General features: G+C 31.9%; 1 protein-coding gene and 1 long non-coding RNA gene across 3 annotated transcripts; both read right to left on the bottom strand.

Annotated features, from left to right (window-relative positions):
* Positions 1-757: 757 nt before the first annotated feature.
* On the bottom strand, positions 758-2784 carry LOC131056129 (paired amphipathic helix protein Sin3-like 4). The gene is made up of 6 exons (XM_057990482.2): positions 2699-2784; positions 2443-2592; positions 2060-2345; positions 1577-1728; positions 1233-1339; positions 758-1128 (listed from the first exon to the last, which is right to left on the bottom strand). Exons 1-6 carry the CDS (start codon positions 2746-2748, stop codon positions 845-847), a joined length of 1029 nt encoding a protein of 342 aa, XP_057846465.1. The 5' UTR covers positions 2749-2784; the 3' UTR covers positions 758-844.
* Positions 2785-9233: 6449 nt separating this feature from the next.
* Positions 9234-10984, bottom strand: LOC131056120 (uncharacterized). Of its 2 annotated transcripts, XR_009108579.2 has the most exons (6): positions 10884-10984; positions 10611-10774; positions 10354-10513; positions 9986-10057; positions 9772-9886; positions 9234-9666 (listed from the first exon to the last, which is right to left on the bottom strand). It is a non-coding gene; the product is annotated as an uncharacterized LOC131056120 (long non-coding RNA). The 2 variants fall into 2 exon arrangements; XR_009367463.1 differs by lacking the exon at positions 10884-10984 and having other exon boundaries at positions 10611-10874.
* Positions 10985-14500: the final 3516 nt, after the last annotated feature.

Here is a 14500-nt window from a genome sequence, read left to right as displayed (position 1 = left end):
GATCCTTTAAAGAAAAAGAGTGATTGCGATCTTATTATTCTTCTCTTATAAAACAACTCTGTAAACATAATAATCTCGTCTTTTTCTATGCTCTGATATCAATTGAAGGTATTAAATTATTATAAATACAATTCTAATACTAATTAGATGCAAAAATATTGGACGACACATAGAAAAAATACTATAGAATTCACCCACTGAATCCAACTAATCAAGCAACTAGTTACACCAAATACTAAGTAGTCAAAACGGTTTACTGACATCAGCTAGCAATGTTTCACTGCTATTCCTGTAGAAGTGAAGAAAGCAGAAAATACAGAAATTGCTACAGCAATAAAGAGATACAGATTCTTTTATTCAATATCAGACGCTATAAGAAGTTTTTGCTCATATGATCAAGGATTGATTGATCAAATTATCAGAAATGAGGAATGCATTACAATCCCTTCAATGAATAGAGGCCTTTAACAAACAACAAATTTTAAAATTACCTCAGTAAATATAGAAGACTTTAAGGGACAACAGATTTTAAAATTCTAGAAGGTTATGACAAATTTAATATATATAATCTAATTTTATTTTTAGCTTCATATTAAAATAAAGAATAAAAAAAAAAAAAAAATATTACTGTGCATACAATTCTTCTCATGCCAAATGAGAGAAATTAAATATTCCAACAAGAAGCATATAGGTTGAGAAAAAACACAATTATATTTTCACAAGTCAGAAATTAATATTTTATTACATTTCTTCTCATGCCAAATGAGAGATTAAATATTCCAACAAGAAGCACATAGCGATTGAGTAAAACCTCAATCTTGTTTTCACAAGTCAGAAATTAATATTATATACAACAATCCTCCATAATATTTTCCAAGTGGCTCAAACATTTTGCATCTCTTTGGTTAAAGCGGGAGCTATGGTGGTCAAGAGATCTCTGATAGTACTTTGTATAAACATCTGCCCAGCCTTTGTTGAATCTGGTCCGACAATCGACCCATTCGTCGTGCTTCTGTTGAAGACGTTTTACAATTACTGGTAAACAGCGATCTGGCTTTTCAAGCAGCAGATCTATTATACGAAGCCCGCAATTTCCATAAATGAGCTCAATGCACCTTAAATTCATAGCTGCAATGGCCAAATGTTGACAAATTACTCGTCACATTTACAACCAACCAAACTAAATATCCAACTTGTGACTATAATTACAGAAACTCTTAAAAAGAAGCTACCTGTCAGGTGGTCTTCAATTCTGAAATGAGCATGTTGCTTTTCCAGTAACTCATGTACACGCTCAATTGCAGCTTCTAAATTTTTTATGAGCATGTCCAACTCAAATCTGGAAATTCAAAATTTGACAATGTTAAATACAAAATAATACACCTGTATACTATCTTCAGTGATAGGGAGCACCTAACACCAAATGATAAGCTCTCGCTCTCTGTATGTAGTATGCTTGGTTAGTTTATTAGTACTCCAGAAAACTCATGATTTTCCACCGAATAATTACAAATTGACAATCCTTAAAAAGTACTCCTATATGTAACTAGAAGATTAACTTCAATATATGTGGTACCTGTCATCCTCACAATTGAGAATAGCCTGCTCATAAGTGTTAAATTGCCTTTTTCTTCGGTAATCCTCTGTACCAGATGCTACTGATACACAAATATCATTCAATACCTCTGCGTCAAGATCAGTTGAACAGCTGGCAACGGGTTTCAGGAACTGCAACATAATGAAATTAATGTTGATTCTTCAGCCAAATTTTAAATAGAAAAAACAATCATACATCTCTACATTATGAAATAAACTAAAAAAGAAACAAGATCTAGGGAGGTCAGTAGATAGCTTCAGAAGAAGTGCACAAAGGAATTGTATTTACAATAAGAATTTCGAATGCAAAATAGTGGCTTAGACTGCAACTGAAGATTTATAATTGTATGCAAAAAATAGCGGCAGTTCATGCAGATGGATTGTAATAATGCATGTTTAAACTTTGCTTATGAATCCCACCAGACATTGATTCTTCCATTAAAATAAGAGAGATTTTCCTTACATTCTGTGGTATCAAACGGTATCTAGGAGTACACTGTTCCAAATGAGAAAGGTCCATCTCTGATTTGGGTTTGTATGTGATTTTCTCATTGTTTGAAGCTGGCAAAGCATTGCTACCCAACATAGCCCTTGATTTGTGATGTTGATCCTTGTGTCCGTCTCGTAGAAAATCTTCGGAAGGGAGCAAGATTTCGAAGCCTTTTGGGAGAAATTTATTGAAACCTAAAAGAAGTTCATGGCTCTTAACGAGCTGTTTCAATCTGGCAATAACCTTGATCGCATCACATCTGCAAATTAACCAAAAATGCCGGTTCAAAGAGCGTAAAATACATTATCAATTAGAAATTCGGAAGCCCTAAGTAAAGATTTGCAAGGATTACATACGTCTTTGACCTAAAATCATCGAGGATTTGAATAAACTCTGCGAATTTTCCCATATCATCTTTGAAATGCTCTTTTACTGAAATCAGATATGATTGTGCGTCTATCTCTGTTGGCAAAGGCATCTCTTCATAACCTTCGGCGAACCTACAACTGAAATTAACGCAGCACAAACGACAAGAAATAGTCAGAAATCTCATGTTCTGCCCAAGCTTGAAAGAAGCAATTAATTTCCAGCTTAGTATAAAAACTAACTTACCGTTTTGGTCCCCGAATCTCTGATCTTTCCTTCTCCGCTGCTCTCTTCATTATATAAGCTTCAAAATCTATAATTTCTCCCTTGAATTCAAACCTGCACAAGAAATGATGAAAAATGGGCGATAAAATCCGATTATATAATTATTTTTCTCCCGCGGAGTCGAGTAAGTTGTGATTGGTTTTAAATCTGCGCTAATAATAACTAATCTGAAGTTACCCGCGAAATGCTCATTTTAGCCGTTACAAGTTTGAGGGACAAAAAGCTGAGACTAGAACTAACGTGAAGTGCAGTAATGCGCGGCTATCCAACCGATAAAACAGGCATCTCGTACATCTGATAACATCCATTTTAACAAAACGGAGGAAATCAAGTGTAGTTTTTGCCGCCCACTATTGTTTTCTGTGAATGCATGAAATCGTTTTTATTTTGTTTTATATATCATAAACTATGACACATATTTTTTATTTTCTTATATTACATATTTATATTATTTATTAAATATCATTTTTTTATTTTTAGTTTTTTTAATTAAATTTCATTCTTTAATTAATTTAATCATAGATTATAAAGAGTTAAAAAATTAACTAAAATATTATAGTCTAAATTTATTTTCTATTTTTACTGAAATGTCACTTCTCTTTGATCTTACTGATTTCTATAAATCTAAAATTCAATTTTTCTAAAAAAAAAAATTTAAATTTTTATACAAATCATTAAATAAAATATCAGTATGTACATTAAATCTACTCACATGTGTTAACTCCTCAGTAAATGTTTGGTAAATCTAATAGACATTTTATTTGTTTTTTAGATAGATTTAATTTCTTCCAAATATATATTGATAATATTTGAAATATAATTTATTTTTTTAATATAAATTTTAGGTACATTAAATTGTGCTTTTAACATCTTATTATTCTCTATTTTAGATTTTTGTAAAAAATAGAAAAAATCATTTATTATGAAATAATTTATTAATTTAAAATTAAATAAATTACATGCTAGTTTATTTATCTTCTTATTTTATTCTAATAGATCAATGCATTATTAAAAAGCAAAAAAATAAAGAAAATGTATTAAAGAAAGAAAGTCCATGTGAACAACAAAATAAAATAGAGAATAAAATGATTCTTTTAAATTTGAATATTTATATTTATTATACAAGAGACACAAAACATCAAGTTCAAGCATCAAGTTCCTCCCAATAATGTGGTTAGCATAGAGCAGAAAATAGAGAAGCATTTGGATGGTATTTTTTTATAGTAAACGATTTGTTTAGTTTGAAAAATTTCAAGTATTACTAATTATCAAATAATTTGAAATATATTTGCATAAAAAAAATAAAGAATGTAATTAAAAATAAACTTGATTTATTGAAAGTTAATATACTATATACTTTGGTCACAATGATAAGCGCATTAGTACTTTCTTACTTTCTTCAAGGAGAAGCTAAAGAGTGTACACGTACACGTATTGTTTGTGCTGGGATGATCAAATATAATATATAATATAATATAGTCAAATATATGTGTGATGATCAAATATAAACATTTACAAAATAAAACTTTAATCATTTCAACAAATAGTTTTCCATATTCAAAATAATTGAACTACTCATCAAATTAATGATATCAAATTTTCACATTGTACATTCAAATGACAAATCTATTTAGAAAACTGTTCCAATTTGGTACAAAAAAGTATGGGTTAAAAATTGTACCATGGGGCATTGAGTGGAGATTTTGAGCTATATATTTTTGGTAGAAAAGAGTGATGGGATTAATGTTTTATTGTTTTTCAAATGGTGAAACTGATTTTTTACAATTTTGGAATATTCACATGCTATTTTGAAAATGATTTATTGAATTTTTACAATTTTGGAATATTCAGAGCCTTTATTTTAAAAATGATTTATTTGAGTGGAATTGAGCTAATCTCATATATCTAAGTCATAAGTATTTAATCTAGTGCTTCATCTTTGTCATGGACATTAATGGTTGAGTGTTAATTGACACATATGTTTGCCTATTAGATTTGAATCTTTGCAAAATGGTTCTCTGTTGTCAAATAATCTTCTGTGTTTTAAAGGGTAGTCAACAATTTTCAATGCTATTGCTGCTAGTTTTGAAATCTTTTTCTTCAATTATAAAACCTTTCTGCCTCTAACAAATTCCACAAAACTCCTTAATTCTATCTACACCCTTACTACAAGTCTCTTTTCACTCATTGCTTATCCTTACTAACAATTGGCAAGAACTCTACGCTTGCGTCTCTTGTTATTAAATATTATGTTTAAAATCTTAATCTTTTGTATTTAAATATTTTTAAATTTAAAATAAAAACTCTCTATTTCTCACATCATCTCTCTGTCTCCCCCTTTCCCTTTATCTTCATATCTACTTTTATCGTAGCTATTGGTAGGAACATGATGCTTTGCATCCATTGTTTTTATATATAATTTTTATTTTATATTATATAAAATATTAAATAAATAATTAAGAAACCAATAAAAACAATAATTAAGAAATCTATGTAATTTTTATTATTTATTTTATATAATAAATTATATATAAATATATAATATAAATAATATATATTATATCTTGGGTGGAATTTTTTTTACCCATTGCTTTGGGTAATGTGTTACTAACAACTTCTTTCCAACTTATTTTATTGTGACTAACTATCTTTTCTTCTTTGTGAAGAGGGTTTCTATTTGTATGTATGTATATATATATATATATATATATATATATATATAGGATCATCAGTATGATAGAGGATTAGTTTTTAACAATTTTTTTCCATTTTTTCACATGCTCATTTAGAGCTCTACATGCTTAGAAAAAATATATGTTTAATAGAAAATAGAAAATAAATATTATAATTAAATAAAAAAATAAATACTATATTTTTTAAAAAGTTTCTTATGAGAAATACAATCAAGTAAATTATGGTTCATGGTGACATTTTTAAATTCCCAAAACTTACCTAATTTAGTAATTTTTTTGAAGACATGGATGATCAAAAGAATGAATGGTAAAATGAAGAGGTTAAAAAAATGACCTTATAATGAAGGTTCGTTGATGGAGAGGATAGGCCCTTTAGGCATTTAACAATGTTATTAGAATCTCCCTCAAGCCAAACTTTATTAAATCCCAAAGATTTGGGAAGGGCAAGGGCTTGATAAGCTGCCATGGCCTCGTCTAAGTGGTTGGTCTGGGATCCCATGGGGAGTGCCACTGCCACAATACAATAGCGTGTTTCATTTCTTAACACTTGTCCACACCTAGTCAGCCCCAGATTTCCCTTGGCCGCCCCATCAAAATTAGCTTTGATCGAACCAGTCGAAGGAAAAAACCACCTACTACTTTCTCTCTTATTTTTTTCGTCACATATATCTATAGAAGAGGAAACATTCCAGTTTTTGAAGAGCTTCGATTCATCCTTGCTCCTGAAAAGAAGAGGCTTACCATTAGCTTTCAAATTTTCCACAATGGCCCACTTAATTTTAGTAAACATCACTTCAGGGGAGGAGAAGGACTCTCTGAATAATCTGTTGTTCCTTTATTTCCAGATTCCCCAAACCACATGAGGCAGGATGAGGTCCCATAGAAGGTTGATAGAGTCGTTCAAGGAAGGGCATCTCCAACAAGTGAAACACTCTTGGATAGAAGCAGGAAAGACCCAATTCATGTTCCAAAGCTGCAAAATTTGTGACCAAATAGCTTGAGAGAAGGGGCAGTGGATAGTTATATGGTTAACATTTTCTTCCTCATTATGGAAAAGGTAGCACCTATTGGGTAGATGGAAGCCTCTTTTGCAGAGACTATCAATGGTGCAGATTTTGTTTTGCAGAATGATCCAAAAAAATATATTGATCTTGGGAATGAGACCACGAATCCAAGCTCTAGACCAACAAGGGGGAGGCTCAAGAGAGTGGAACAATAAGAGGACATTAGAAACCATCGAATAACTACCAGAGGAAGTACCCGCCCAAAAGATTTTATCTTCAAGCAAAGGGTCCAAAAAAATAGAATTAAGCAGAATCATAACAGGGTTAATGGATGGGTCTATGGCACTCAGATTCACCCAATGGTTATCCCTCCAGCAGTAAGCCATCTTAGTACAAAATCTGGCCTTGCACACAAAGATAAAGGTGTAAAAATAAACCTTGTTGGAGAGGGGGGTCTCCATCAACCAAGTATCCTCCCAGAAATTGACTTTTCTACCATTACCAATAATCCATCTTTTACCTTTTCCAGCAACCATTTTAGATTGGACCACATTATTTCAAATTGCCAATCCAGAAGGGGCTTCATAGCAATTAAGAAAATCTGCAAGAGATATCTGAGGTTGCATCTATTTGGCTTTCCAAATTGAATCCCATTCACTGGTTTTCCCAAACAATCTTCAGATTTATTTAGCGAGAAGGGCTTTATTAAGAGTTTTAATGTTTCTCAAACCAAGGCCACCCATTCTTTTAGGTCTACGAACTTTGTCCCATGATATCAGAGAAATCCTTTTCCTCTCCTCTACCCCTAACCAGAGGAAGGACTTTTGAATCTTTTCAATACCTTCAGCAAACTTGGTCGGAATTCTAAATAGACTTAAAGCATACATAGGAAGGCTCTAGAAGGGAGGATTTTAATAATTGGATTTTCCCTGCTTGGCTCATAAGGGCTTCTTTCCAGCCAACAATTGTTTTGTGGAATCTGTCCACCAGGGTACTCCAAAACGTCTCAGGAGGATTTTTGCATAGAGGGAGACCCAAGTAGATAGAGGGGAGCAAACTGATCTGACATTCCAAAATTCTAGCAATTCTTCCCTGCCTATATTTAGGAGTGTTGAGGAAGAAGAGAAAACTTTTCATCCAGTTAATCAGGTGACCCGAGGCTTGGCAATAGATATTTATAATCGATTTAAGGGTCCTGGCTTCCTTGATAGTTGATGCGCCCATCAACACCGTGTCATCAACAAATTTTTGATGGGAGCATACCCTCTCAACCGACGACGGTTTGGAACCTTTTAGTTGACATTCATAAACAAGTTTTTTGATAACAAACAAAATAGGAGATATAGGATCCCCTTGTCCCAAACCTCTTGACAACTTGAAAAGGGGGGTAGGAGAACCAATGACAATACCTAAAAGTGAGGGAGTAGAGATCAGTTGGGAAATCAGCTGAATCACTTTCTTACCGAATCCGAAATCTTTAAGGATTCTGAGAAGAAAACACCAGTCCACCCGATCATAAGACTTCGATAAATCAAGTTTCAATAGGAAACCTTGGTTTTTGGAGACTTCCAGGGAGTGTACAACCTCGTGGATGGAGACGATGGAGTCAAGAATATGCCTTTTAGGAATGAAGCTGGTCCGATGAGGAGAAATAATGTCAGGAAGAATAGAAAGAAATCTAAGGGTGAGAACCTGAGATATAATCTTATAAAAGGAATTGCACGGACTAATCGGTCTGAAAAGCTCCATAGAGTCAGCGCTCGGAGTCTTGGGGATAAGGACCGAAAATGTGACATTTATCTCTTTCAAGATCAGCTTAGATAAAAAAAATTCTTTAACACCCTTAACAATGTCTTGGCTAATAATGTGCCAAAACGATTGAAAGAATAACATAGGTTCTTCACTAATTTTCATTCGTTCTTCTGTAGTGGAAAGAATGCCACTCAACTTATCAATTTTCATAGATGTAAGTTCTTTTGAAATTTCAATTATGGAAACAACATTATCAAATTTGGAATGATAACTTATTAAATTTTCTCAATCACATGTTGATTATCTAATTTATCATTCCTTGAACTTTTGTTACAAACTCATTAAGTGATTCATTTTGACCCATTTGAAAGTTTTCAAAAATATTCCTTAATGATTACAACCTAACCATATGAACACTTTGATATGCATTTATAAGAATAGTCCATGCCTCTTTAAAACACGTACAACACTACTTATCCTAAGAGAAATTGATTGACATGTCTTCAATTACAAATACAGTTTCATTGTCTTTTTGTTAATTTTAATTGAGTTCTTGTTTCAATTGATTATTTAATGCATTAATATTTTTCTCTGTTCTTCTCATTCTTCTCTCTATTCTTCTAAAACTTCTCGTCTTTTTCTAAGGTGCGATACCAATTGAAGGTATTATACTGTTATAAATGTTCTGAACTAATTATGATCTGCAGATCATCAGCAGAGATGCTTCTATTCAATTTCGTTCTTTAACGCACAGGATTCTTTTATTCAATTTCAGACATCATAGGAAGTTCTTGATCATGACCAAGGATTGATTGATCAAACGATGAGAGATGAGGAATGCATTTCGATCACCTCAATAAATAGAGGTCTTTAATAAACAACAAATTTTAGAAATTCTAGAAACTTATCATATAAGTCCGTATAAATTACAAACTTAACGTATAAAATGTATATTTACGAATCTTATTTAAAAAAAAAAACTGCGCTTACAATGCTTCTCTTTTTAAATGATAGAAATAAAATATTCCAGCAAGAATCACATAGAGATTGAGAGAAAACTCAACCATGTTTGACAATTTAGAAATAAATATTTCGTTACAATTGTTCTCATGCCAAATGAGAGAAATTAAATATTCCAACAAGAAGCACATAGAGATTCAGATGTCAGAAATTAATATTATATACAACAATCTGCCCATAATATATTCCAAATCATAAATGGAAATGGGTTCTCCTCTTTTTGCTCAAACATTTTGCATCTCTTTGGTTAAAGCAGGGACTATGGTGGTCAAAAGATCTCTGATAGTACTTTCTGCCCAACCTTTGTTGAATCTGGTCCGATAATTGACCCATTCTTCATGCTTTTGTTGAAGACGTTTCACAATTACTGGTAAACAACGATCTGGCTTTTCAAGCAACAGATCTATTATACGAAGCCCGCAATTACTATAAATGAGCTCAATGCACCTTAAATTCATAGCTGCAATGGCCGAATGTTGACATATTACTCATCACATTTGCAACCAACCAAAACTAAATACCCAACTTGTGACTCTAAGTACAACAACTCTTACAAAGAACCTACCTGTCAGGTGGTCTACAATTCTGAAATGAGCACTTGTCTGAGTTGCGTAGTCATGTTGCTTTTCCAGTAACTCGTGTACACGCTTGAATTTTTTATGAGAATGTCCAACTCAAATCTGAAAATTCACAATTTGACAATGTTAAATACAAAATAATAAACATGTATACTATTGTCATAAATAGGGAGCACCCAACACCGAATGATAAGCTCTCACCCACTGTATCCAGTATGCCTGATTTGTTTCAAATAATCCCTTGCGTATATATTCTTCATTTTGGAAGGGCGTCTGCTATGACAAATCAAAATATCAATGAGGAGTTACAGAATCTTCAATTGTTAAAAGAACATTTTACTCAGCACTTATATACCAATTCATCATAACTCGAACAAATCCAAACAATTCAAAACAAGAAATGCATATAAAATGTAGGTTTCAAATGTTAAAAAAAGTTTTTAATAAAATTAAAGACAATGTAGTTTCTATATCACAATAATTTTTCCTTTATATCATTTCAAATCACACCCCACTCTATAATCCACCATCAAAATGAATAAACGAGAAGAAATCATATTCAGAATTACCTTAATCTTCTGAATATATCTTAGGGTTTCCTTAAGCTGAAATCGTTGTTTGTTTCGTAGACAATCTTTGGAAGGACACAAGATTTCGAAGCCTTTTGGGAGGAATTTATTGCAACTTAAAAGAAGTTCATGGCTCAGCTGAACCCCAATCGCATCACATCTGCAAATTAAGCAAAAATGCCCGTTCAAAGAGCGTAAAATACATTATCAGTTAAAAATTCGGAAGCCCTAAATAAAGATTTGAAATGATTACATACGTCTTTGACCCAAAATCATTGAGGATTTGAATAAACTGTGCAAATTCTTCTGTGCAGATTTGAATAAACTGTGCAAATTCTCCTGTATCATCCTTGAAATGCTCTTTTACTGAAATAGATACGATTGTGCGTCTATCTCTGTTGGCAAAGGCATCTCTTCGTAACTGACATTAACGCAGCACAAATGACAAGAAATAGTCAGAAATCTCATGTAGTGCACAAGCTTGATTAAAAAACTAATTATTTTCCAGCTTAGCATAAAAACTAACTTACCGTTTTGTTCCCTCCTTCTCCGCTGCTCTCTTCATTATATAATTAAAGCAAGATGGGCTTGACAAAATCCGATTATATAATTAATTTTGTCAATTGGATTTTTGCTAATAACTAGGTAATCTCAACTTACCCGCGAAATGCTGTTTGAGGGACAAAAAGCATCTCGATAACATCTCGTGACCAAAACTAACGTGAAACGGCATCTCGTACAACTGATAACATCCGTTTGAACAAAACCAAGTGTACGAAATCTTTTTAATTCTCACATGTTAACTGTAGTTTTTGCCGCCCATTATGATAATTTTTATTTTTATTTACACGAAAGGTGTATTCTATATGAAGTTGAGCAGCTCACTTCAAATATCAAGGGTACAAAATTCTTTACACGGAATGGAAGATGATTCAATAAATCACAATCGTCCATCTTTCCGTCAATTCATCTTCTTCGACGGTTTAACTCCTGGATAAATGATGCCTCAGTGGGCGACCCGATACATTTTCCCCGGGCCGTTAGTACCATCGATGTTATTACTCTACCAATACTGTCGGGTCCAAAACAATTTGCCTTTGAAATCTGTGTGATGGTGGGTCCTCAAGTCCAGTCAGCCCCTTGCCTTCTGTCAGAGCATGCTAAGAGTCTTTCAGCGTACTCATAAAAAGATAGGGCACGAATTTCAAACATTCCCAACTGTCTCTTTGCCATCTGTTTACTATGCTTGCCAAAAAGGCTGTGGGATAAGTTTCTGAGTTAAAAGATATTTGACTTGAGAGTATTAAATATTCTCGATTTGTTAAAAACTGAGAAAAATAAAAGAAGGTGAATTTGTCATGTAAATCTTGTATACGTGGAAGTTAAGGACATTTAAATTAGTTTTGCTGCCTGATATGATATACATGGAAGTTAAGGACATTTAAATTATTTTTGCTGCCTTGTATACGTATTTGGATATTTGCTCCACATAACATTGAAGTGGGTTCATAAGTCTAATTACAAATAGAAATCTTCCAAATTCAAATAATTTAATATCTGTTGTTATAGGACTTTCTTGGGATTGTATCATGGCAATGTTAGGGCCTCAACCTTCACCCGGCTTCAGTATAAAGTTTTTGGCAGAAGCTAAGAGTTCCTCTTTTTCTTTGCTATTAATTATCTTAACTGTAAATTTCATAGTTGAACGAATATCAAATAGTCCAATGGTCTTAATTAGAATAAGGATAAAAATTAATGGACATATTAATTTTTTAAGTTATATTATTATCCTTTTTAATAATTAATTTTAATGAATTGTTTTTAAAAGGGCTTGGTCCTAGGTCGCCCCTTCGTGGATCGCAACTTAAGGTGTGGGTATGCTCCCCATGGTCTTGAGTTCGAGTCGTGTGTGTTGCTACCTTGTGAGCGGGTCGTACACATGCGGAGATTAGTCTCGCTTCGGCGAGGACACCTCAAGATTCCACGATAGTGAATATAAAAAAAATGTTTTTAAATTAAATTTACCTATTATTAATGAAATTGTCATAATATAAATATTACTCTTATCCGCTTTAATAAAGAGAATAGTTTAATTTTTTAATTTAATTATTTATTAATTTATAAGTGTATTATTTATTATTAAAAATAATATTATAATTATATTTATTAATATATATTATAAATTATTAAATATTAATATATATTATATTTTACAATAAAACTATTAAATATAAGTATGTTAATTATTATAATTAATAGTTAATATATTTTGATAGAGGGGAAGAGTACGAGTAGTCACCTTAAGATTCTAAACAATACATTGAATTTAGATGTTTTTTTTTTGTTTTCTTAGTATGAGACTTAGGTGTTTATAGCTATTGTTTGGCTTTTGGGTAGTTATGAAAAATGTGATGGGATTTGTGCATGCAAGGATAAGAAAGTGTTCATTTTAAGTTGAGGTCTTGATACATATTTTACATTTTCTCATTAACTGTTCGCTTTGACCACCACAAAAATTGTATAATTATCCAATATTTATGCAAAAATGCCCCAATAATTTATTGGGTATACTAGTGGGCAACTAGATGATTTTTAGTGGACTATCTTCATTAATGAAATATAATGAACCATTGGTGGAACATGAATGTTAATTGGGCCCCTTCCCCAAGTACAAATTAAATTAACACATAAATATAATACAATATATGATATACATTTATAATGATACAAAATAAATTATATATAATATAATTATTTTATTATTATACATATTATCATTAAATATTATATTTTATTGTACGTATATCTTTCCATATCATCTCTCTCTCTCTCTCTCTCTCTCTCTCTCTCTCCTTATATGTCTCTATCTCTACTTCTCTTTATTTGTAGATCTTTCTACCTTTTTATCTCTCTATATGTCTCTATTCCTCTCTCTATATCTCCTTATATCTCCATCTCTCTATCTCTCCCTATTTAAATCCATACCTCTCCATCTTTATCTATCATTTTACCTTTCTTCATCTCTCCCTATCTATCTCCATAACTTTCTATCTTTACCTCTCTTTTTTCCTCTCTCTCTCTCTCTCTCTCTCTCTCTCTCTCTCTCTCTCTCTCTCTCTCTCTCTCTCTCTCTCTCTCTATATATATATATATATATATATATATATATATATATATATATATATATATATATATATATATATATATATATATATATATATATATATATATATATATATATATATATATATATATATATATATATATCTTGTTATCGCTCCATCTCTATCCCCTCTTATATATCTCCCTCTCTCCATCTCTCTCTACATATTACTTCCTATCTCTATCTTTATTTTTCTATATCTTCCCTCTCTCATTCTCTCTCTCCATCCTTCTTTTAAACTCTCTCCTCTCTTTTTATCTCCCCCTCTCCTCTTCATATCTCACTTCATGTCCATATCCATCTCTACCTATATATATACATAACTATCTTCCTCTCTAACTTTATCCCCTATCTCTATCTCCTTACTCCTACCTCTCTTACTCTTCCCCCTCTATCTCTACCTCTTTATATTAATATCTCTCCCTCGCTCTCCCTATCTTCCCAACATCGTTCATTTGTCTTTCTATAATCTATATTTCATACTCCTTATTCATTTTTCTTTCTATAATCTATATATTTCATAAAAAATCGTTCCTTGATATCCAACATCTTTGGAAGTAACTTATGCTTCTAAGCATCACTTTGGTAATTATAGTTGCAACACAAAACATCAAAGTCAGAGAAGAACATGTCAAGATCTTCAACATATTGTTCTCAAAACATTGGTAGAGCTGAATGAATTATATTCTTCAATGGGCTTCCTGCATAGGATGAGATGAGATCATTATTGGCCAAGGATCGATCATTAAATTATTGTTCTTTCTATATGCGTAAACCATAATTACAAATTTTCAAGGTACCCAATAAGATGAAGGTGAGGTTATGTTTTTTTTTTATTTTCTTAAATTCTACCACTTTGTAATTTATATAAGTCTTCGAATTGTTTTGCAAACTCAAAAGTGATAGTCTTTAAAAGACCACTTGGAGGCTACAATTCAAGATTTTGGAATTTTTGGTTTTAGTAATGGAATATTAGGTGGTGAT

This window comes from Cryptomeria japonica, unplaced genomic scaffold, assembly GCF_030272615.1.
Source record: "Cryptomeria japonica unplaced genomic scaffold, Sugi_1.0 HiC_scaffold_230, whole genome shotgun sequence".
NCBI lineage: Eukaryota > Viridiplantae > Streptophyta > Pinopsida > Cupressales > Cupressaceae > Cryptomeria > Cryptomeria japonica.
Note: the sequence above shows the minus strand (reverse complement) of the source record. Positions and strands in the feature narration are given on the sequence as shown.